Source organism: Nicotiana sylvestris, chromosome 9 (genome assembly GCF_000393655.2).
Source record: "Nicotiana sylvestris chromosome 9, ASM39365v2, whole genome shotgun sequence".
Classification (NCBI taxonomy): domain Eukaryota; kingdom Viridiplantae; phylum Streptophyta; class Magnoliopsida; order Solanales; family Solanaceae; genus Nicotiana; species Nicotiana sylvestris.
In genome coordinates this window covers 54,488,035-54,513,917 of record NC_091065.1, presented here as the reverse complement: position 1 = coordinate 54,513,917, position 25,883 = coordinate 54,488,035, and the positions used below count along the sequence as shown (strand labels likewise).

The 25,883-nt window shown below is 36.4% G+C and overlaps 2 protein-coding genes across 7 annotated transcripts; one reads left to right on the top strand and one right to left on the bottom strand.

Annotated features, from left to right (window-relative positions):
• Positions 1 to 799: 799 nt before the first annotated feature.
• LOC104213557 (serine/threonine-protein kinase MHK-like) lies at positions 800 to 24,562 on the bottom strand. 6 transcript variants are annotated; one of them, XM_009763080.1, is made up of 19 exons: positions 24,317 to 24,562; positions 23,436 to 23,518; positions 23,222 to 23,303; positions 23,052 to 23,130; positions 18,022 to 18,090; positions 17,795 to 17,884; positions 17,439 to 17,577; positions 17,236 to 17,338; positions 17,089 to 17,141; positions 16,108 to 16,174; positions 15,710 to 15,818; positions 15,506 to 15,571; positions 15,355 to 15,423; positions 15,183 to 15,243; positions 15,003 to 15,107; positions 14,461 to 14,507; positions 14,290 to 14,335; positions 14,023 to 14,098; positions 9,864 to 10,309 (listed from the first exon to the last, which is right to left on the bottom strand). In XM_009763080.1, exons 3-19 carry the CDS (start codon positions 23,227 to 23,229, stop codon positions 10,180 to 10,182), a joined length of 1,317 nt encoding a protein of 438 aa, XP_009761382.1. In that variant the 5' UTR covers positions 23,230 to 23,303; positions 23,436 to 23,518; positions 24,317 to 24,562; the 3' UTR covers positions 9,864 to 10,179. The 6 variants fall into 6 exon arrangements, 5 of the variants coding, with proteins under 5 accessions (XP_009761387.1, XP_009761386.1, XP_009761382.1 ...); XM_009763085.2 differs by lacking the exon at positions 9,864 to 10,309 and adding an exon at positions 800 to 1,001 and having other exon boundaries at positions 23,222 to 23,518; XM_009763084.2 differs by lacking the exon at positions 9,864 to 10,309 and adding an exon at positions 7,951 to 9,790 and having other exon boundaries at positions 23,222 to 23,518.
• On the top strand, positions 7,921 to 9,562 carry LOC104213556 (anthocyanidin-3-O-glucoside rhamnosyltransferase). Its single transcript, XM_009763078.2, has one exon. The coding sequence runs from the start codon at positions 7,921 to 7,923 to the stop codon at positions 9,403 to 9,405; it is 1,485 nt and encodes a 494-aa protein (XP_009761380.1). The 3' UTR covers positions 9,406 to 9,562.
• Positions 24,563 to 25,883: the final 1,321 nt, after the last annotated feature.

The following is a 25,883-nucleotide window of genomic DNA, read 5'->3' as shown; positions in this document are numbered from 1 at the left end:
CTATTTATCGAGGGCCCCGCATTTGTATTTTTTGTTTGAGCGAGGCTCGTCTCATTTGTTTTAAAGTCAGCCTAGAGTAAACTATAGTTTTTCTTTTAAAGTAACTGGGAAAATCCTAATTAATTGGCCGTTGGTTTTCAAAATGCCTTCAGGTTCAAAAACGGGCCCCAAGCATGTGATCTCAATTTAACCCATAACCAAAATCTAATCCCACATGGGCCATGGCCCAACTGAAATTTACCCTCTTAGAAGAAAATTAAAATCTATTAGATAACAAACCATGGTCGGATATTGCTCGATGTGCCAAAGCTTCAACACATTGGGTCCATAGCGAGAGAAGCCGACCCAAGTAATTACACCCACCTGAAGACGCTGCCTCAGGATCGAGCTTGGGCAAGGATAGACGGATGGAACTCCAAATATCCCACCCAGCTTGACTATGGTCTAGGCAATCAATATTTTTTGCCTGAGACTCGATAGTCCTATTACCAGTTTAAACAAAGCTATGAATTTAAATTAACAAAGAGACTTGGATTGCTTTTTAAAATATCTTACGCTAAACTAAAAGCATGTAAAACCAAATCTAAACTGGTATTTAACTATACCAAACTAACAATTTATGAGCTCAATTGAATACAAATGGCAGGAAACATTTTGACTTGCACAACCTTTATTTAACAGTCCCATTAACTCAAATCCAGCTAGGAATCGATTATCAAATATGTACCAAACCAATCTAAACAGGTTATCTACCTACAATGAAGTCAATGAGTTTAACAGTCCAATGAGCATCTGTTTAGCTACATGACTCGACTATCAGACATGCATCACCTGTTTTAACCAAAGAATATAATTATAATGAAACAGATGAACTACATATATAAAGCATTAATGCCAAAATCATATAAACTACAACTCCACAGCAGATAGTTCACTTCAATCCTGATTCATATTTCCAGAGTGAAATGAAGATACATAGCGTCAAACTTCAGGATATGTACCTGGTTTTTGAATTGCAGTGAAAGAAGAAGGAGTTAGCAGAAGCAGGTGAAACAACAGCAGTATCCAAAAGCAATATTCAGCAGCTCAGGGAGAATTAAACACCAGAACCAATCTCAAACAACAACCAAACAAGTGTGATTTAACACAAAACAGCTTCAACAAACACTAAGTAACACACTACTCGACTGCTGCCTCAACTGAAGGGCCTGAACTGATTCAAATGAACTCAAAAAAAACCAACAGAAATAGATCCATGAGACTGCTAAGTCATGACAACCAAAAATTCGAACTAGGAAGTGGTAAATCGAAAGCTGAGAATTGAAAGTCACTCAATGCCTAATGGAACAGTACTTCAGATCTAAAGTCTATAATGGCTAGAGTTTTTGGGAGCTAATAATGGTTGAAAAGAAGACCCTTCCTCAAGGCACTTGATGCCCTTTTTATAGGTGACACAAGAAGGTGAATTAGATTTTAGTTTTCTTTTTAGTCCCTCCCCTATTTCAGTTTAGTCCCCCATTTCTTGACTTGTTTCCCAAGCTAATATCCTAAGTTGGCTGAAATCTACACTAAAATACCCTTCTAGAAGGCCCTAGGATACTTTTCTCCCCCTAAACTACCTATACTACCCTTATCCCTACTTTGAAATTACTATTCCTAAAGAAACTGCCATTTTCTATGCCTAAAATGTCCTTCTAATAGTCTGAAAACTACAGACTAAGGTCAACTGATCCCAGTCCCTTACCCTAGCTAAAACTTAACTAAAGTTAATTAACAAATGACTTACTCAGCTATATCCAATACACATATTTTAAACACTACACCAATTAACACTAAAATTGAATGATCAACTACTACTAACTGAAATCAATCCCGATCAAAGACCGCTTAACCAATGACCAATTATCAACAAAACACATTAGCACTGACTTACCATTAGCAAACTAAAGTGAAGAACAATTATTCTGATTATACTTAAACTAATCAAAACCTAAACTAATCAAAACCTAAACTAACTTCTTGAATCGAAACAGAGTGAACTAATATGCCAAGAACAAAATAAATTAGAATCAAGCCATAAATCAAAACATGGAATCCAGACGGAGTTGACAAAAACTTTGGACACTAGCCAGTATTAGAATAGAAGCAAACAGAAGAGAGGAAAACGAGAGCTCACTGATGCCAAGAGAAACGCCGGTCAGCCATCGACGTCCGAATCTTTTAGGATTTTTGACACGTAACATCCCTAACCATGTGTTTTTACAAGAGAACACATGGTTAAGGATATTACGGTCTGAAATCACAAAAATTTTGGGTTAGGGTTTTGGCCAGAAATTCTTAGATCTGAAATTCGAGCCGCTCCACCGGGATTCGAAGGAAGATGGTCATGGATTTGGGTTGAGGGAAGTCTGGGGATGGTGTGGTATGATTTTGGGCCGGTTTGGACGAACTTGCGACTTGGCCGGAAAACTTCAAACTGAAATTCGACGAACTCTGGCAATATTCGAGGGAAACCAATAGCGGGAATGGAAAGAGGGATTCATGGGGGATCTATGGTGTTAATTTGGGTTTGAACGGTGTAGGTTGCACTTGCCGCCGGCGAGGATTTTGGGGCGGCTGGGATTAGGGTTTGCAAGGAGAGCTAGGGTGAGGAAGGCGAAGGACCGGGGTGGGGGGTAAGGTTTGGACAGTTATATAGTGTAAGAGTGGGGCTTCCCGACCGTTAGATCATGAGACCTCGACGGCTTGGATTAATCGACGCCAAACGGCGTCGTTTTGATCTAACGCCTTGGACCAGAGGGTTCTGGGCTGCTTAGGCGTGATTGGGCTGGTGCTCAATTTCAGAAAAAGGCCCAATTGCTTCCTTTTTGCTTTGTTTCCTTTTTATTTCATTTTATCTATTTTGTTTTCCACTTTGTAATTTTGTAATTATTTTTCTGATTTTATAGAATTGCAACAATTAAAATAAAGTCCTAATATATTTCAAAACTAAACTAATTAAACTCTAAAAATAATCTAAAACCTATTTTACGCCAATTTTTTGATTAAAACAATTAAAAAGCGAAAGTGAGCTACTTTGTAATTTTTCATGTTTGGTTCTAAAACAAACTAACCCCTAATCGGTCCTAAAAATATAAAATTATATCCTAAATGCAAATGCATATTTTTTGTGTTTTATATGAATTAACATGCACAAATAAAATGCAAACAATTAACACGAAATGACACCAAAATTCACAAGAATTGTAAAAATAAAGAAAAATTATTTTGTTTGAATTTTGGGAATTATTCATATATAGGGCAAAAATCACGTGCTCACAGGCATAAAGTGGTCCAGAACTATTGCACCGAATGAGAGGCTTCTTCGTCTTGAGTTCCTTAATAGAAAAACCAAAAGGATCAAATTCCATAGAACAATTATTATCCGAAACAAATTTACGAACGCTTAGTAAATTGGTGGAAAGATGGGGAACAACTAAAATATCTCTAAGAGAAAAAAGAGAATCAGAAGTAAAGAAAATACCATGTCCAGTGTAGGAAATAGGGAGTTGAGTTCCATTACCCACAACTACACGATCTGAGCCATTGTATGGAGTAATAGAGGATAAATTGGATGCATTTGGAGTCATGTGAGAAGATGCTCCACTATCCACAAACCAAGAGGCATCACCAGGTGAAGAACATGAGTAGTTAGAACTAGTATCTGAGACAAAGGCCTTAGAATTTAGAGAAGGACAATCTCGAGCAGTGTGGTGTGGCGCATAGCACAGTTGGCAGTAAAGCGTCACATTATTAGGTTGAGATGGATTGAAAGCAGCAGGATAAGAAATTGGAGGACCTAAGATGGAAGGAAAACGGGGACGTGGAGTGAACTGTTGAGGCCCAACATTAAAAAATTTGGTATTCCCTTGATTATAGCGACCTCGACCTCGACCACCATTAGAATGGCGCCCACCATTGTTATGATGACCACGTCCACGATCATAAAAGGGAGACGATTGCTGCTTGGCCATAAAAGCAGTGGTGGAATTATCCATAGTAGAATTAGAGAGACTACTTAATTGGGCTTCATGAAGGAAAAGTAGATAGTGTGCTTCAATAAAGGTCGGAAGAGGAACACGAGTAGAGATAGAGGTGCTCATAGACATATGTTCTGGAGTTAATCCAGAAAGTATTTGTAGAACAAGATCAGATTCAGAGATTGGATTACCTATGGACGTCAACGCATCTGCAATGGATTTGAGACGATGGACATATTCATTAATTGAAAGGTTACCTTTCTTAAGGTTATGAAACTGGACTTTGAGTTGAAGTGTTCGAGAACTAACTTGATCACGAAATATAACGCTCGATTTGAAGCCACGCGTCTCTAGAAGTGAGAGAATGATTTGGCTTGATAATAGCTTGAAGAATCTCCTAGGAAATTGTTGCTTGAATCCATGAAAGAACAATGGAGTCAAGTTGAATCCACTGTTGAAAGGAAGGGTTCTGGATAGAATTACCATCATCATGAAGAATAGTAGGCTTAGGACAGGGAAAACTTCCATCAATAAAGCCATAAATACCATGACCTTTGTAGACGAGTAAGAAAAGCTCTCTCCATAACATATAGTTTGTATAGTCAAGAACAGTAGGGACAAGATTTTTAATGTTTGAGACGGAAATAGCAGAGGGAGAGGATGGAAGAATGGAGGAAGCATTAGTGATGCAGGCTGGGGAAGAAGGAACTGATTCGGTAGAGATGTTGGAAGCCATGAGTCAACAAAGGAGAGAAAACCTAGACTTCTGTTACCATGAAACAAGTAATATTTCTTGATAAATATTGTTGCAGATACAATGAGCTTTTATAGTTACATGCTGATCTAAAAGATAAACATTATCTCTAAGTACAATAATGATTTAAAATTCAAAAATTACATTATATATTTATCAAAAAGAAATGAGGAATTTCCAAAAGTGACTATTGTTTAGTGGCTATTAACTTCCTATAGCTACCACAAACATAATTACTTTCCATAGTTGTCTTTCAGTTGTTATGGTATTAGATGTATTCGAGCTACTGTATTCATGAATACAATAGCAAAAATCGACTACAGGGCAATCCAGCTGTCAGCCGCTATATTCACATGTATTCATACCCTGTATTCATGAATACAACGTAATAATAGGTCGTTCCAATTGTTTAATAACGGAAAGCTGCTAACTTAACGAGATACACTCCTAATATAACTCACCTAAATCAATTATAACACACAACATTGTCAATCCAATTAATGAGAAGATTTATCAGACGCTAAACACCAAAAAATAGAGTATTTTTCAGAGTTTCACTCCCTCTTTTTTCTGATACAGTTCAAGCTTTTTTTTGTTTTTTTCCTAACATTGTTTGAGATTTTGCTCGGAATTGATACAAGTATCTACAAAACTACTTTGAAATTTGATTTCTATATATGAATACATCATGTATTTATGTCGGATACAACCTGTAATAGTAACCTTCTGCCTGCATATTTCATAATAAACCTAGTGCTTATATTCTATTGTATCTAAGAGTTGTGTTCAATGTATTCAAGTTTATTTTCATATTCACAATATTTTATTTATTCCTAATACATGGTATTACTGCTTTATTGAGTATATTTCATTAGTTGTATTCATTAATTTTCTATTTGTATTGAGAGTATTTTACTATATTTTACTGTATTGTTGTTTTAAATATATATGGATACAGTTAGGTTGAAAATGCAGAAGAATACAGTTAGATTGAATGCATAACTAATTGATGAATAACATCTAAATGATATAACTAACAATGAATTTAAAAATGTTGTTGTATGAGCTCAAATACATATAAATACATTTAAATACAACAGTCAAAAATCACTATACAAAATAAAAATCAGTGTATATCGAATACATATAAATACATCTAAAGATAAGAAGAGAAAATCACTATACAAACTAAAAATCAATGTGTGCTGACTCGAATACATATAAATATATCTACAATTAGGGTCATTGCGTATTTTTGTTCACCTTTCGGCTTCAATGGTTCTTCCTATATTTCTTATATTGCTGGTATTTTTATTTTATGTTATGCTATGTTATTTTATTATGAGTCTATTGATAATACTAATATATCGTCTCTTGTCGCTGTGTTGAGCTGAGGGTCTCCTGGAAATAGCCTCTCTGCCCCTCGGGATAAGGGTAAGGTCTGCGTACATATTACCCTCCCCAGACCCCACTTGTGGGATTATACTGGGTTGTTGTTGTCGTTGTTGTTGTTTCGGCTTTAATGGTTGCTGATGATCCTACAAATACAGGTTCCTCTTGAGTGATTTGCAAATCGAAAGATGACCCTTCGAAATTGAGTGCTTTAGTGAGTATTCTGCAGAAAACCTAACAAAGCTTTTATAGTATCGAAAGATGACCCTTCGAAATTGAGTGCTTTAGCGGGTATTCTGCAGAAAACCTAACAATGGTGAATATTTAAAAAAAAACTATTGAAGAGAAAAAGAAGAAGCTTTAACCGACCAAAAACCCAAAAACTTTAACACTTACCACAACGTTTGGAGCAAAAAATATTGAAAATTGAGGGAGACGATGGCACTAATAAAGGAGAATTGTGGTTCAACAATGGAGAAGACAATATCGCTGTGAGAGAGAGATCGTGGAGAGAGAAATAAAATACTATGCGGTGATTTTGGAAAAGAATAAACTGAAAGAATGAGAGAGGAAAATATTAGGCAGCGTATTTAATGGTTTAACGGTAAGAATTGACCATAAATACCTATTTTGCAAATAAAAACTAAAAGGCAACTAACAAATAATATTTTAAAAAGATTTTTATTTATAATAAATATGGTGTAAATCTTTGCTATAGGAGTAAAATTTTCAAAAGAAATTAGCAATTGCTTTCATTAATCTGGAACATTGGGCCATGGGTATACATTAACAGAAGCTCTAAGAAATTAAGGCAGTAAGGAACCCAGCATATGTTTTCCACCATGGGTTCACACTGCAATATGGAACCAATATTTTTTAAAAATTTTGTATATAAGATTCACTCTTAAAAGCCAAACAGCTCTAAGGTGAATCCGCCCCTAATAGGTATATCACACTATGTATTATTTGAATATTATATGTGTATCAAATGTGTATCACATGTATATCAACCACATGATACATGTTTGATACATGTGTTGAAGAAAAAAAAAATAAGCTCAATTTTAACTACGAATTTCGATACCAAACCACTCCAGATCACCTCCAATCTTGCTCAAATTATGTATAATGCCTCATATGTTTTCAACGACTTCCAACCATACCCATTGGAGAAAAAAAAAATCCTTTGTTGCCTTTTTTTTAAAATATTGTTTATATTGATAATGAATTTTAACTCCAAACTAGTCTAACTCACCTTCAAACTTTGTCAAATTTTGTATATTGCCTTATCAATGTGTTTTTTATGAATCGCCATACCACCCATTGAAAAAGATCTTTTCTGCCTATATTTTTTGAATGTTGTATATCATTGGTAATTTTTTTGGGCTATTTTGGTAGCTTGACTAAAATGACTAGTAGTGTCTTTTACCCGTAACATATAACAAAAAATAAGTAAAAAAATTTAACACCTAAATAAATAGTATTTATATGGTACATAAGATATAAGATACCTTTGTACCAAACAACTATTATTACTCGTTAAAGTGGCGGTCATTCAAGAGTCATTAAATGGTTATACTAACCTACAACAGAATATACCGCAAGTTTTTGTTGATCGACGGTTTGTCCACGAGGCCTAAAAATGCTCATCAGCTCACCATTCATTCTACCTACCATTCTACATCCTGCTTTCTTCCCGTGTCTCTACTCTTTTTGGTCCTACTCCTACTTTGGCTTCTCCATGTCTTACTATATATGGAAGTTCCGATTATTTGCATAGCTAATACTACAACACACACTCATAATTATACTACAGAATCAATCATGGAGAATGAGAAGTCAAATGATGTTCTTCATGTAGTTATGTTCCCATTTTTTGCTTTTGGTCATATTAGTCCATTTGTGCAGCTTGCTAACAAGCTCTCCTCTCATGATGTCAAAGTTTCTTTCTTCACCGCATCTGGCAATGCGACCAGAGTCAAATCTATGTTGAATTCTGCTCCCACTACTCATATAGTCCCTCTCACTCTTCCTCAAGTTGAAGGTCTACCTCCTGGTGCAGAAAGTACTGCTGAGTTGACACCAGTAACTGCAGAACTTCTCAAAGTTGCTTTAGACCTTATGCAACCACAAATCAGGACTCTACTCACCCATCTCAAACCCCATTTTGTTCTCTTTGATTTTGCTCAAGAATGGCTCCCAAAAATGGTTGATGAATTAGGTATCAAGACTGTTTTTTACTCTGTTTTTGTTGCACTTTCCACTGCTTTTCTTACTTGCCCTGCTAGAGTCCCTGAACCCAAAAAATATCCCCGTCTTGAAGACATGACAAAACCTCCACCTGGATTTCCTCACACCTCTGTCACTTCAGTCAAAACTTTTGAGGCTCGAGATTTTCTATACATTTTCAAGAGCTTCCATGGCGGTCCTACTGTATATGACCGTGTACTCTCAGGACTCAAGGGTTGCTCTGCTATACTAGTCAAGACTTGTTCTCAAATGGAAGGCCCTTATATAGAATACGTGAAAGCACAATTCAATAAACCTGTTTTTCTTGTAGGACCAGTAGTCCCTGATCCACCTTCTGGTAAATTGGAAGAGAGATGGTCTAGTTGGTTAAACAAGTTTGAAGCTGGAACAGTCATTTACTGTTCTTTTGGAAGTGAAACTTTCTTGAAGGATGAACAAATCAAAGAACTGGCTTTAGGTCTGGAGCAAACTGGGCTACCTTTCTTTCTGGTCCTAAATTTTCCTGCCAATGTCGATTTCTCAGTCGAGTTAAACCGAGCTTTACCACAAGGGTTTCTAGAAAGAGTTAAAGACAAGGGAATAATTCATTCAGGTTGGGTGCAACAACAGCATATATTAGCTCACTCTAGCGTAGGTTGCTATGTATGTCATGCAGGGTTCAGTTCAGTGATAGAGGCACTAGTGAATGACTGTCAAGTAGTTATGTTGCCCCAGAAAGGTGACCAGTTTCTGAATGCAAAGCTGGTGAGTGGGGATATGAAAGCTGGGGTGGAGGTAAATAGGAGAGATGAAGATGGATATTTTGGTAAAGAAGACATTAAGGAAGCTGCGGAGATGGTGATGGTGGAGATTGACAAGCAGCCCGGTAAATTAATTAGGGAAAATCAGAAGAAATGGAAGGAGTTTCTGTTGAACAAGGATATACAATGCAAGTTCATAGAGGATTTAGTTCATGAAATGATGGCCATGGCTAAGGTTTCAAGTACCTAGGATATTTCAACGTTCATCTCACCTTTCAGTTGCAAGTGGCTATGGATAGTATAGTTGGCATTATTACAATAAATTGAGCACTTCCCAATGTACCCGCACAATGTCAAATTTTGACCATCAGGTCACTTGAAATGAAACTACGTAACTTTTTATTAAAGTATTGATTAATAACCTAAAAAAACAATACTAAATAACTTCCTAATAACAGATTATATCACATTAATAATGTAAGAAATTACACTGTCACATATAACTAAAATTCTTTAAATTTTAACCCAAAATGCAAATAAAAACGGGAAGAAGAGGAATCTGGCATACATAAAATTTTCCATGCAGAAATTAAGGCTCCACGATTCAGTCACTGTTATCAGCAATCAGAAATTGGCTGTGAAATGCTATTAGCTTGTCAGATAAGGTCACGTATCATTTCTTTTCAGTTTGTTGCACAAATAAGCATATGCTCAAATCAAGACTGGTCTTTACTAGTTACATTAAAATAAAGAATAGCGATATAGTTTCTTTCTCCTCGTCTTTGATGCTTCATACACAGCTGAAAACACATTTCATCTTAATTCCCATATATTACACCAACTAAGCCACAAAGGGGCATGAATCATCTACGTTTTAGAAGAAAAAACTTCTAAGAATTAAAATAGGGCTTGTGATGATCCGTAAAAGACAATTATATTTTTTTATGGGCAATAACAGTTGCAAACTACAACTGTATTCCCTATAAATCACTTAATTACTCACCCTAACAGCAGAATCAGTTGCTCAAACACAATGTCTCTGCTGGAAGGAGGAGGACATGGCTAGAAAGGGGTGGTCCAAGATGTTAGACTGCAGAGATGCCAAGGGGAATCCCCTCGATTGTGGTACTCCCGCAGTTGTGTGTGGAATTGAGCTGTTGAAAGATAAAAAAGAATTTATTGTGTGCATCTACTGTTTACATAAGTACAATAACTTTTGATGTCCGCCTACTGTTTAAAGAAAGATGTTCACCAACTTTCAACGTCCTCTTGTAAATTCAAGGACCTCTATATCATGAATAGAAGATACTACTCCATGTCTACTTTCAGTTATAATAATCTCATTCAAGAAAAAAGGTCATTTTAATTTTAAAGCTGATGCGTTTTGCCGTCACACACACGTGATTGCATTTTTTGGTTAATTGTGTCATTTTGAGCAGGTAAGTATTGCTTACTGCTAAACCATCAAGATATGAGCAATGTCTTAATCGTTTGACCCAACCATATATTTGATAGCCTAAGGGTTTTGAAGAATCCAGTTAGGGGTCGTTTGGTAGGATACATTAGATAAAATAATGCATGCATTAGCTTTGTGTATTAATAATACATTGTTTGGTAGATATTTTGAACCTATGCATTAGTTATACATCCTATTTGGTATTACCCTATGCATAACTAATGCATAGAAAACAATGGTATTAGCAATGCAATGGGTTTTAATGCAAGCATTAGCTTAGTTAAAGACAAAATTGTCCTTCAACATTTATGCTTGATTAAAATATACTAGTTATTATATTGATGGAAGTTTAAAATAATCCAAATAGTGAGAAATAAAATTATAGCCCTAGTAAATAAATAAATACTTAGCATATTTCCTTTTTTATAAATAAATATTTAGTTCTATTTTACAATATAGGTAGACAAATTAAATAATTTTTTTAAAACTTTTTCATATAAAAATATTTCTCAACATATGTTTCATTTAGAAAGTTAAAGTGATGGACTGGTTTTGAGGGCATTTTTGTAAACAAACAATTCTTTAATACATCAAACCAAACAATGGATAAGAAATATGTCAGCATAACTAATACCAGCATAACTAATGCAAGCATAACTAATATCAACATTACTAATACACCCTATTCAGCATTATTCTTATGCACCCTACCAAACGACCCCTTACTATCCGAACTTGAGGGGGGTGTATTATCACTTAGAACAGTTTGACCAATCTGATCTTTTTCTTTAGTAAGTACTTCGTCATTTCTTTTCTTTGTTTTTTCAAAAAGTATTTTGTCTCAACTCATCTTTACCAATTCATCCATCAAATTTTGGACTGCACCCTCTGAATCCGTTTTAACCCGTCCAAGTTAGTTGAACGGGATAATTATACACTCGTGTTGAAATACAAAGTGGAGGACAAGGTCTTTTTAGTGTTTGCTTTTCTTTTGATAACAAACACTTGAGCTCGACTGTTTAGAGTTGGAGGATAATATAATTACACTCTCAGTAGGATATGCTTAGCCTACTTTCTTTTAGGATAATTCCAAAATAATGTCCACTTTTCTCAATTCGAAAATTTAAATACATTTCAGAAACTATAAAAAAAAAAAAAAAAAAATGAGACCCACTGTTACTTTTTAATGCAATCTTTTATCCTTTAATCCATTTTTCCACACCACAAAATCATGGATTAATAAACACTTGGATGTTCTAAAACTATTAATCTACTCACATCCCGCCGTTAATTAATTGAGCTAAATCAAAAGGGGACAAAGCAAATTGAGACAACACTAATGATTATGAGCAAAGGGCTTTTTATATATACTGGGAAACCTTAGTAGTGACATGGACTCTAGCATGAAGAGGGGCAAAGGACTATTATGTTGGGTGATTTAGAGCACTCCGAGAGTTGTCGTGATTTTGGGTATTGTAGGCGTATAAAGTTTGAGGAAGCTGAGGGAGCTATGCGTAAGATGAGGAAGGGAAAAGCGACCAGGCATAACGATATCCTGGTAGAATTATGGCAGAGCGCAGGCAAGGCAGCTATAGAGTGACTAACTAGGTTGTTTAATGTCATTTTTAGGAAATCAAAAAAGCCCGAGGAATGGAGGTGGAATACCATGATTCTGTTGTACAAGAACAAGGGTGATATTCAAAATTGTAACAGTTATAGGGGTATCAAGCTGCTTAGCCACACGATGAAAGTTTGGGAGAGGGTGGTGAAGATGAGGATAAGAGGGGGGTGTCGATTTCCGAGAACCAATTGAGATTCATGTCGGGGCGATCTACGACAAAAGCTATCCATCCTGTTAAGAGATTGGCGGAGCAGTACAGAGAGAGGAAGAGGGATCTATATATAGTGTTTATTGACCTAGAGAAAGAATACGATAAAGTCTCGAGGGAGGTTCTATGGAGATGTTTGGATGCTAGAGGTGTACCTGTGGTATATATTAGGGTGATTAAGGACATATATGATCAAGCCAAGAACCGGGTAAGAGCAGTACGAGACTCGGAACACTTCCGAGTTGTGATGAGGTTGCACCAAGGATCAACTCTTAGCCCGTTTTTATTTGCTTTGGTGATAGATGAATTGACGGGACATATCCAGGGAGAGGTGCCATGGTGTATGGTATTTGCAGATGACATAGGGTTGATTAACGAGACACACGGCAGAGTTAACGCTAGGCTAGAAGTTTGGAGATAATTCTTAGAGTCTAAAGGTTTCAGGTTGAGCAGGATCAAGACGGAGTACTTAGAGTGCAAGTTCAATGACGAACCTCATGAGGCGGACGTGGAAGTAAGGATTGGTGCACAAGTCATCCCCAAGAGAGGAAGTTTCAAGTATCTGGGGTCTATAATCCAAAAAAGCGATTTAACGACGATGTCACACAACATATTGGAGAGAGGTGGATGAAACGAAAGCTCGTATGCTGTATTTTATGAGATAAAAAGGTGTTACTAAGACTTAAAGGTAATTTCTATAGAGTTGTTAGACCAGCCATATTGTATGGTACGAAGTGTTGGCCAATCAAAAATTCTCATGCTCAGAAGATGAGAGTAGCGGAAATGAGGATGTTGAGATAGATTTGTGGACATATTAGGAGAGATAAGATTAGGAACGAAGATATTCAGGACAAGATAGGAGCAACTTCTGTGGTTGACAAGATGAGGGAAGCGAGGTTGAGATGGTTCGGATATGTGACGAGGAGATGCATAGATGCCCCAGTGAGCATGTGTGAGAAATTGGCTATTGTGGGTCTAAGGAGAGGTAGAGGTTGGCTGAAAAAGTATTAGGGAGAAGTGATTAGACAGGATATGGCACACCTCCAATTTATTGAGGACATGATATTAGATAGGAGAAAGTGGAGATCGAGGATTAGTGTAGAAAGTTAGTAGGTAGTCGAATTTGGGATTACCGTATATGTTCCGCATTTTTCATATCAAGTGTATGATTATTATCATTATCGTATTCTCTTAACCTTCGATTTTATTACTACATGTTGCTTTCCTTGTTTCAGTTTTCTCGTTACCCTGTTATTTTCTTGTTGCTATTATTCTTGTCTTCATTGTTTTCAACATGGCTTCTTCACTATTGTTTCTCTTTTTCAACCTGCCGAATATTGCTTTTCTTGAGCCAAAGATCTACCAGAGACAACTTTTCTACCTCCACAAGGTAGGGGTAAGGTCTACGTACACATTACCTTCCTCAGACCCCACACTGTGGGAATATATTGATATTGCTGTTGGAAACCTTAGTAGTGTAGAAATTTGTAAAGAGAAGGAAGATGTATTCCTTCGCCGTACTCCATAAATAGTACATTATTAAACAACCGACCGAAGTTTAATTAGAAGAATAGTAAGTGACCTGAATGATGACATCAATGACGACTCCATTGGCACAGAGGTTTGATGGTGATCAGGAGGAAGCAATGACCAAAAAACTGTTAAAAAATTTTTTGAAAAAAAAGCATCAGCAATGATAACATTGAATATGAAGGTCTAAATGCTTAAAGAACAGAACCCAAAGATGTCCCGCAGGGGTTATTATATGCAGCAAGGACAAGTCCCATAAATTTCTACAATGGTCAACACAATAAGGTATTAAAGATATCAAGAGATGTACACAACCTACCTGATTGCTGTGAGTGACCCTGAAAATCAGAACAAAACAACATATCCTGCCATTTGTCGCCAGAAAATTATTCAGGCCAATGTAACTGCTAGGTGATCAGGAGCATCGTGAAAGAAAACCCTAAAAACAGTGAGTAAAGCTACTGAGAAAAGAAAACACAATACAACTTACCGTGCCTGTGCCTCGACTTCTACTTGTCATTTCCACAGGAAATAAATCTATATAACATGATCAAGAAGTTTAAATTCAAGACAAACTAAACGGGGACAATCACTTCTACTTGAAACAAAAATAATCTGTCACTTGAAATAAAAGTTATTTCTAATGACAATGATAGTTTATTTCTTTAAGGATTTTTTTTATTTGTATAACTCTTATTACTGGGAAATTTTTTTCATTTATTTTTCTTTTAGGGGAGTATGGTGGTGTAGGCATAACTTATAAGAGACAAACAGGGAAGAATTGCACCAATTATGATGAGATCCAGGATTAACATCAACCAAACTGTAATTTTGTTAGCAAAGTGACTCTTAGGCAGACATGTAAATGCAGTTTTTGCAACAGATTGAGTCACAGGCAGATGTGCATCGCAGCAAAGACATGAGACTGTTGCAAATTTATATTTCACGGCTGCAAAAGGTATCATGAAAAAGAAAATGGAAAGCATATTGCCCTGCAAGTAACAGGAATAATGAAAAATATAAAATACATACCCAAGCTAGGAGGACTTGGGTTAATTGCCAAAGTTAAACCAAGAAAATAGTCATCTTTTTGTCTCCAAAAGTCCCAGAGGTTCAACTCAAGATTTGGCTTAGGTCCTGCAGAAACAGAGGTTAGCTTCACAGACTTGTTAAAGATAACACCAAGGCTAAAAGTGTTTTGTGAGTTCTTACCACCATTGCTTAACTTAAGCTGCAGCGGATCCTCTAGTGGCTTAAGTATCCACTTACCAACCTAATTTATTAGCAAACAGTAACTTATTCAACCATTACGGAAAGATGCCAATCATGCCGCTAACAAATTCTAATTAGAGTAAGCAAATGACAAATAAGAGAAATATCTTACATGGAAAAAAGGGTGCTGCAAGCATTGTTCAGCAGTTGGCCTCCTTAAAGGGTCCCATGAACAGAGTTGCTATGATATGAAGGCATAAATTGTTAAGTATTTTCTAATTCATGAGAAAAATGGCAATATGGTAGAGATTGCAAAGAACAACCTTGATCAAATCAATAGCTTCCAAACTTGCATTTGGAATGACATCAGACAGATTGACTGGTGAAACCTGCCAAAAAGAAAGGATAATAACAGAAGGAAAGAACTCAATGTGTTAGTGCACATATCAGCATGCGCATGCACATATCAGTAAGAGAGATCACATGAAAATGGCAGGAAACTTGCAATAGGTTCAAGCTAGACTTACATTTAAATTACTTATATCAACCAATCGTGAAGCACTTCTCACTTCTGGGAAGATAGTCCAATCTGGTGGTCCAAGAATGCCGCATATCTTATACAATTGATCAGTTTCACTAACCATAGGAAAAGAAGATTAGAAAGCTCAAAATTTACAGTTCTCCAAATAATGACTTAATATTCAAATAAATCAAGCTTCAATTTACTAGCAGAAAAGAATCTTGCAACATCAAAATAACGCTGGGTAATTGACTATGAGAGTACTTCAAGATATATCAGCATCTCTTTAAATTTTCACGAAAGCAACAAGCATTCTAACTATATGAGGTAAAAAGAAGTCTAAGCTCCAAAAGAAGGAATATAGCACATCATTTTCACGTAACTAATAATGGGCCATGAGATTACCTTTCACCAGGGAAAATTGGGCACAAAGTGAAAAGTTCAGCAAGTATTGCACCAACTGCCCACATATCTGTGTTGGTTGTTTACATATGTTACACAACACCAATAATAAAGAATAACGGTATATAAGCAAGAAAACATCAAGGAACTATTCAAAAGAAGCAACCAATAATAACAATTGACTGGTTATTTCTGCCAATTGTAGACCTTATTAAAATGAGGCAAGAAACAGATTGCAGAACAAAGGGTATATACCAAAAGTAATTGCAAAACTAAATCAAGTTCAAACTCTCGAATAGCAACTCAACTATCTACAAACTAGACCTTAATCATTAGTTTTGGGTGCCTGTGCAATTTTTTAGTTATACTCTTATTCTATGTGCCAATCAAACTAAGATCACAAAAAATGGGATGAAGGCAACAAGGTTGTACTAGGACAAGGTTTTACTATATCAAAAGAAGCGGAAAACTTGTTCCTTCCAGCTTTCATTATCCTAAGAAACTAACACTTTCAATCATAACATTAATGTACTCGAGTCAGGCATTTTGAAATTAGTTCAAGGAAATTATTGGAATTGTCTTATTTATCTTCATATAACCTTCCAACTGATTAAAGCTTATTTAACCTTATTAAGAGCCATGACAGCTAACAAAATATTATTCCCATCAAACTCACCGGTTGCCTTTATCTTGTTCCAGTATAAAACTTCACAAACGAATTTATGCCCAGTCATGTACAGAGAATTAATCTCAATAAGGCCAAATATAAAGCTACTGACAATAATATTCAAGATTGTAAACATTTTGCTCTTGATAAATAATATTCAAGATCAAGAACGTAACTAGAGCACAATGATCCAAGGCAATATCTGAAATAATCAAATTTTAGCTTCTAAACATACAGCATCTGGCTGGTATCAAATAAAAACCCAGTGCATTACTCAAGAAGCTTCTGGAATAGAACAGTGAGTGGACAGTGCATACCAATGGCAGGTGTGTATGAAGAAGATTGCAACAAGATCTCTGGTGCTCGATACCTTTTAAACATATAAACACCCATCCCATCAGAAGCAAAATATTTAGTAGCACATGGAGAGGAATAATGCACCGAGAGTAGAGGAGATAACTCACCAACGAGTTGAAACATAATCAGTGAAAGGTGGCATTGATGACAGTTCTCTAGCCAATCCCAAGTCAGCAATTTTAATTATGTCATTTGTCACCAATAAATTCTCTGAGACAGAACAAAGTTTACTAATTAAGGTTCACACTGCCGCAAAGAAAAATATCCGTAAGCTGCATGAAATACAGATAATCATTTGATAGCTCAATACCAGGTTTCAAGTCCCGATGGAAATAACCATTTTTATGCATGTGAGCGAGTCCTTGCAGCACCTGCAACATAAATCCCCGGATCTCCTCCTCTGAGAAGGGTCTTTGTCGCTCTTTCATTGATTGGTAAAGATTACATTCCTAGATACAGGTCAAAGGGAGATGCTAAAGAGGTTCACATCGACATAATATTTCAAGATTCTGAAGCTAAAAGCCACCTAATTTCTAGAGTGACATAAATGCAGCCTATGTTAATTGAAATTGTTGCATTCACAAGTATTTAGAGATTTTACTGCACAGACAAAGAGGAAAAAAAGCTAAAAAAATAGAAATTATAGCTAGAAGTCTCAAATGCTACCATGTATTCAAATATGAAGAAAAGCTCATTGTTTTCCATCACAATCTCCTTCAGCTTGATTATGTTAGGATGATTCAATTTCCGAAGGGACTGCAGAGAGAAACACTAGAAAGTCAGTGAGACCAAGTTAATACACGTAAGCAACTCTAACAGTATTAAGCCTTGTGAGTCGACAGTCTTTTGTCGATGTTTCTAGTCAATTAAGTGTTGGGAACAAAGCCACCCACCTTTACTTCACGTAGATTAATGCATTCTTCCCAAAAATAGAACTTCCTCTTCATTTTCTTGACCGCAACCTGCAAAACATTAGTTAATCTATCTAAGCTACATTCTTGGATAAGAAATAGCATCCTATGGAATTCCAAGCATACAGATATCCATATTGGGAAATAGTATACCTGTAAACAACTAGACATAACTCCATCAGAAGTAGGGGAAGCAGAGACAAAATTAGTGGTAAGAAAACACTTGCTCATTCCAAAAGGTGAAGACAATAGAGCAACATCTCATCATCGTAGACAAGAAACCTAAGTTTCTCGGACTCGGGTGACACCGGTGTCTGATACGGGTGCGGATCTAGAGGTTAGATTCTTCATCATCTAAAGTTTAAAATTCAGGAATACGAATCCAAGTATGAATAGGGGTGTGGGTTTCGGCTAAAATTAATTCAAATATCTAAAATAGAGTTATAAAAATGTCTAAATTATGAGACACTAGGTGGAAAACTTACAAGGTATTCCGAGAAGGAGAAAATATTAATCAAGAGGAGAATCCGAGACGGAAATAAAAGGAAAAGGACTGACATAGAAATTTCTATATATAAGATATTCCATTTTCTTCAATGTCACCCTAACTTTTGTTTTGGTTTCAAAAATCAAAGTACGTGTCCTGAATTTCTCCATCCATTTTGGTCAAAGCCCTAAAATCAGTTGACAAGATCCGGTACGGATCCCACACCTACACCCACGTTGTGTCGACACGGGTGTCGCATCAAAAGTGAAGAGTTCGAGCAACTTAAGATGAAACAAGCAACATGACCTCCCACTTAACATTTCATCCTGTGAGAAGGCACGGGAGAAAATATGATATATATTGATATATTGTGTGTTCAATACAGTACAAGAGGTCCTTATTTATAGCTATACTATACAAGGACATGCTACTCCTATTCCAATGTGGGACAAGACACATATCTAACACTCCCCCTCAAGCCGGTGCATACACATCATATGTACCGAGCTTGTTACACATGTAACTAATACGAGAATCAATAAGAGACTTAGTGAAAATATCTGCTAGTTGATCATTCGACTTTACAAACTTTGTAACAATATCTCCTAAAAGTATTTTTTCTCTGACAAAGTGACAGTCAATCTCAATGTGTTTAGTCCTCTCATGGAACACCGGATTTGACGCAATATGAAGAGCAGTTTGGTTATCACGCACTAGTTCCATCCTGCTAATTTCTCCGAACTTTAACTCCTTGAGCAACTGCTTGACCCAAACTAACTCACACGTTGCCATAGCCATGGCCCGATATTCCGCTTCGGCGCTAGATCGAGCAACTACATTTTGTTTCTTGCTCTTCCACGAGACCAAATTACCTCCTAATAGAACACAATATCCAGATGTAGATCGTCTATCAAAAGGTGATCCTGCCCAATCAACATCTGTGTACCCAACAATCTGCTCGTGTCCTCGATCCTCGAATAGTAATCCTTTGCCTGGAGTTGACTTTATATACCGAAGAATACGAACAACTGCATCCCAGTGACTATCACAGGGAGAATCCATAAACTGACTTACAACACTCACCGGAAAAGAAATGTCAGGTCTAGTCACTATGAGGTAATTCAATTTTCCAACCAACCTCCTATATCTCGTAGGGTCTCTAAGAGGCTCCCCTGTCCAGGCAGAAGCTTGGCATTCGGATCCATAGGAGAGTCAATAAGTCAGCAACTCATCATTCCAGTCTCCTCAAGAATGTCTAAGGCAAACTTCCGCTGTGAAGTAACAATACCTGAGCTAGACTGAGCGACCTCAATACCTAGAAAATACTTCAGTCTGCCCAGATCCTTAGTTTGGAAGTGCTGAAAGAGATGTTGCTTCAGATTAGTAATATCATCCTGATCGTTGCCAGTAATAACAATATCATCAACATAAACTACTAGATAAATACACAGATTCGGAGCAGAATGCTGATAAAACACAGAGTGATCAACCTCACTACGAGTCATGCCGAACTCCTGAATAATTGTGCTGAACTTACCAAACCAGGCTCGAGGGGACTGTTTCAAACCATATAGTGACCTGCGCAATCTGCATACACAACCACTAAACTCCCCCTGAGCAACAAAACCAGGTGGTTGCTCCATATAAACTTCCTCGTCAAGATCACCGTGGAGAAAAGCATTTTTAATGTCTAACTGATAAAGAGACATTAAAAGCATAGTGGGGATAATGAGGTGACGACACAGTGGACAAAGAAGATATAAAAGCATAATGAGGTGACGACAGACGATGATAACTTAGACCAACATAGTGGGGATTAGGATTAAGTGTGGACCGTACACCTTTGCAGAGTGCAATTGGTTGACTAAGAGGAGACAAGTCCGCAGTAGGTGCAGAATCTGATGCAGGACGTGAATCACCTGGGCCTGATGCTGGATGTGGACGGCGATGATAAGTCAAGAGTGGCGGAGCTGCAGAAGGTTGAACTGGATTATGCGGAGGAATTGGACCTATAAGTGGTGGAACTGGAGCTATAGATGGTGGAACGGGAGCTACAGGTGGTGGAGCTGTAGAGGAAGATGGATGGGAGATAGTGACTGAATCTCTAAAAGAAGAGACTGGTAGTACCTCAGAAATATCTAAGCGATTAACTGGACCTGTGAAGTATGATTGAGTTTCAAAGAAAGTAACATCAGCAGACATAAGGTACCGCTGGAGGTCAGGAGAATAGCATCGATACCCCTTTTGCGTTCTCGAGAAACCAAGAAATACGCACTTAAGAGCACGGGGAGCTAACTTATCTGTTCCTGGAGTAAGGTTATGGACAAAACAAGTGCTTCCAAAGACACGAGGTGGAAGAGAGAACAAAGGTAAGTGGGAAAACATAACAGAGAATGGAACTTGGTTCTAGATAGCTGAAGATGGCATACGATTAATAAGATAGCAAGATGTAAGAACTAGATCCCCCAAAAAACGCAACGGAGCATGAGATTGTATGAGTAGGGTACGAACAGGTTCAATAAGATGTCTATTCTTTCTTTCAGCTACCCCATTTTGTTGAGATGTGTACGGGCAAGATGTTTGATGAATAATTCCATGAGATTTCATAAACTGCTGAAATGGGAAAGACAAATACTCTCGGGCATTATCACTACGAAATGTGCGAATAGAAACCCCAAATTGATTTGAATTTCAGCGTGAAAAGTCAGGAAAATAGAAAGCAACTCAGATCGATGTTTTATCAAAAATATCCATGTGCACCTAGAATAGTCATCAATGAAACTAACAAAGTAGCGGAATCCTAAGGTAGAACTGACCCGACTAGGACCCCAAACATCTGAATGGACTAAAGTAAAAGGTGACTCTGCTCGATTATCAATACGTCGAGGAAAATGAGAGCGAGTATGCTTACCGAGCTGACAAGACTCACACTTTAGAGCTAACAAGTGAGATAAACCAGGTACCATTTTCTGAAGTTTTGACAAACTAGGATGTCCCAACCGTTTATGTAATAAATCTGGTGAATCAGTAACAGGACAAGTTGTTGAAGGAAGACAAGATGTGAGTCCATGTGATTTAGCAAGGATAAGGTAATAAAGTTCATTTGATTCACGCCCAGTACCAATGATCCGCCTTGTACTGCGTTCCTGTATAAAAACATGGTCATCAAGAAATAAAACGGCACATTTAAGTGATTTGGCTAGGCGACTAACAGCTATGAGATTAAAAGGACTATTAGGGACATAAAGAACTGAATCTAAAGGTAATGAAGGAATTGGGCTTGCTTGACCTATTGCAGTTGCCATGGTTTGAGACCCATTGGCCATTGTGACTCTTGGAAGAGATTGAGAATACGAAATAGTAGTGAAAAGAGATTTGTTACCAGAAATATGATCTGATGCACCTGACTAAATGACCCAAGACTCAGAGGATGAAGATTGAGAGATACAAGTCACACTATTACTTGTCTGAACAACGGAAGCTATCTCAGAAGATGTCTGTTTACCTGCTTTGTACTGAAGAAACTCAAAATAATCCACTAAAGAAACCATCCGACTATTTGAAGCATCGGTTCCCATGTCGCTACAATTAATAGTAGTAGTGTTAACTTGAAATAGTGAAAATTAGTAACTCCTTTGGGAAAACTAAAGAAATCGCTGAGAAAACACTGTTTACAACAGGAAAACAGAACTACATATCTAACACATCCAATGGAAGAAAAGGAAGTTGAAAAAATCCTAATGCATCATTCTTCATTAGACATAATCTGATGCCTCACTCAAGGTGGCAAGAAGCTTTCACATGAGTCTTGCTAATTGTTACATGAAGGTAACATTTTTTTATCAGGTGGTTTGAACCTAACATGCCCATCAACTCCCAAAAATGTACTACCCAAAGCTAGGCAATCTAGGAACTTCCATGTGTAATTACTGTTGCATATGAGATGCACCCATGTAAATGTATTATGAAGGAAACCAAGGACAAGTAGCAAGTTAGTTCTACCGTTACTTCTCAAGTCTTTGATATGTTAAGCGCTAGCGCTTAAACTAACGGGTTTTCATTAATTCAAGCACACAACTCCCAAACATGCACGGACAGAATAACTATTACTACTATTCTCAATCCAAAACTAGTTGAAGGCGCACAAACAACAACTTCTCTCAAAATTCAAGGCCTCAAGCTTCACAGTTAGGCCTAAATTTTGCAGAACAAGATCCTGGAACATGCTCTTATATCAACTACTCCCTCCATCACAAGAAAGAATGGTGGGATTCAAAGTAGGGGATCAACGCATCTACATATAAATGTCTAATCTAAATATTGATTCTTAATTTTTTTTTACTCATTTGACAAGTACATATTAAGAAACAAATATTTAAAAATGTTTGAAACATCCTATTCAGAGTAACCGTTTCTGAAAGAATAGTAGTGCTTTCCTCTTTGAACAGAGGAAATTTAAAAAAAAATGATTCGGATACATGGATAAATGAAACAGTAAATTTTAGTAAAGTAAAGAATCACTTACAATCTCATATGTTTCCATATTAAGAGCCTTATATACATTTCCGCAGGTTCCATCTCCAAGTTCCTTCAAAATTCTATATCTGGGATAATAAAGTCGCACATAAGAAATGGATAATCACAAGGTTGAAACAACATTTATGTATCGAATCGACATCCAAACAAAGACCTTACTTTTCCATCTTTGGATTTACAAATGAGTGACAGACCAACTCTTGCTCAATGGACTTCTCACCTCTTGATAGAGGTTTCTACACTGTAAAAACAGTGCTCTTCATGTTGTTGTTGACATAAATCAGGCTTTATATATGGCATATGATACAGTATATTGTAAAAAATCCACTTCTCATTGAAAGAGTAATTGAAAATGAACTGAAAACTTATCAACATGCTTAAATGCAGCCTTCACAAGCTGCAAGCAGTGGTTATCATCTAAAAACAGCCACTATTTTCTGTCAATTCCTTGCATATCTGTCAAAAAATTCAGGAAAAAAAAAATCAATAGAACATAAAAAATCATGCTATCTTCAATCGTTTAAATAGATCAAAACTGCGGGATTAAACATGTAAAAGAGAAGCAAAAAGAACTTTTCTTAGTTGTCCGTTACACACAAGGTGAGACAGAATATGACAGAAAAGATAAAAGAAACAAGAGAGGTGATATGGTTAGGCTGCTCTTTTATACACCAAATGCTCTCTCCCCTTGATATGATCTTTTTGTCATTAACACTCATGAACGTAATAAGCATTTAGGTATTTACTATTCCGTTGATGTTATTATGATTCTTCAGCAACATTTGTGCGCTATAAATAGAAAATCACCATTTCATGATCAAATTTGATTTTTGTTTGTTATCACTAAGCAAAAAGATATAATGGAGAATAATCAAATCAAATCATCATAAGGTTCAAAAATACACATGAATGTGATGGTTCAAATTCAAACCGCTAGAGCACATGTTAGGAAAATTGTATAGCTGTTGTCTAAATCAAACAGCACATTTTAACTTAAGAAAAAAGCAAATAAAGCAACTTCGACTCCAAGATTAGTATAATCGGCACTCTAAAAATTAAAATTAGCAACTAGAAAAAAAAAAGAAAAAAAAACGAAAATTGAGCTTGAAGAGATAAGTACAAAATGCAATTTCAAAATTTGCTAACCGTAACGGCAAAAGGAGATTCTCGAGCCACAGAAAAAGGCAAATTATATATCATATACTCATGAAAGGAAGTGCAAATAGAGAGAATTTTGGGAAAGATGAAGCTCACCGGTTAGTGCAGGGGAAACGGCATCAACGTGGGAAGATCTAGAGAAAGAAAGTATAGGGAGAATTATAGAATATTCGAACGAATAATGTACCAGTGTTGTCTTTGAAAACAAAGAGGAAATATGAAGAAAGAGAGTAGAGAACAAGGAAGGAATTGGTTAGAGAGAGAGAGAGAGATGGTTTTGCTGGTACTTGGCATGTAACAGCAAAATTCGCTGAAGAAGCAAATGGAGTAGACAGAAACCGAAAAAAGATTGTAGTGTTAGGAAACTATTATATTGTGGATTTTCATTTATTATATTCTTTCAGAAGATGTTTATCCATTTAGTATTTTGTTGAAGTTTATCTACAAGTAGCAGGCAGGTTGCAAGTAAGTTAATGAAATAATTTGTAGCAGCTTTTTATTAAGCAGGCAGGTTGCAAGCAGTTCATGCAGACAGCTGACAAGCAGCTGAAGAAGAGTCTCGCAGTTGCTTCCTGAAAATCCTCGTAGCTGCTTCATTTCTTCTATAAATAAAAGACTTTTCAGTTCATTATGTACATCAGTTTGAAAGTTCAATAATATATCAATCTCTCTCCTTATACTTGTCTTTGATTTATTTACTTTACAGTCTTTATTTTAGAGACTCTGTCATTTTGAGCACTTACTTCGAATTTGATTTTCCTATCTCAGGTGAATGGTAGAGCTTTAAAATTAAGTAAGTTCTAACCAACTGAGGTGTTGAGATGCTGGCACTAACGTCCATCCCGGTTGAAGATATGTGTTCCAACTAAAGTCACGCTCTTGGTTACGATGATTTCATGAGCATCATCATCCACTTTAAAAGCATTTCATGCTTATCAGGTAAGGTTTTTACCTTACATTGAAGTCCTATAACTTGATTATAAAGGCGAGCAAAGACAATAAATTTGCTTGCAACTTTGGTAGAGTTTGAAAGTAATATACAACTACCAGAAATGGTATATGTCTATGACCATCAAAAGTGATAATTTAGGCTTTCTATGGTTACAATTGAAGATAAATTAGAGAAAATTTCTCTACATTACTTGCATGCCTCGATTTGCTCCTGAAGTAGCAATATCTTAAAAGAGGTTATAAGTCGTCACACAATTTGGTGTGATTAATTCACATTTAAATAATTATGTTTCGTTCCCTGAAGAATGAGAACTTTTGATATATATTAATCCATTCCCCGAAGTGAATGTGACAATATTAATAAAGCTCGTAAATATGAACGCGCTTTTGATGTGAATATATTACAATTCACCTTCACAAGAGGTAATATGTTTGAGGGAATATATACTCAATATTTCGTATTTTAAATTTGCTCTTGAAGAAGTAACACAATTGAAATTTTCTCCTGAAGCATGAAAATATTATGAAACTGTGTCTTTCTGTGCTTAAACAAAATAATAATCTATTCAAAGTTATTTTTGAAGCACATTTTCATTCCCTGGAGTGAATGAAGAAATACCACAACTCACCTCCTGAAGAGGTAGAATAACAAAGGATATAAATCTTGTTTTTGTGGCATAAAGATCATTGTCGCACATACCTGTTGTACGTA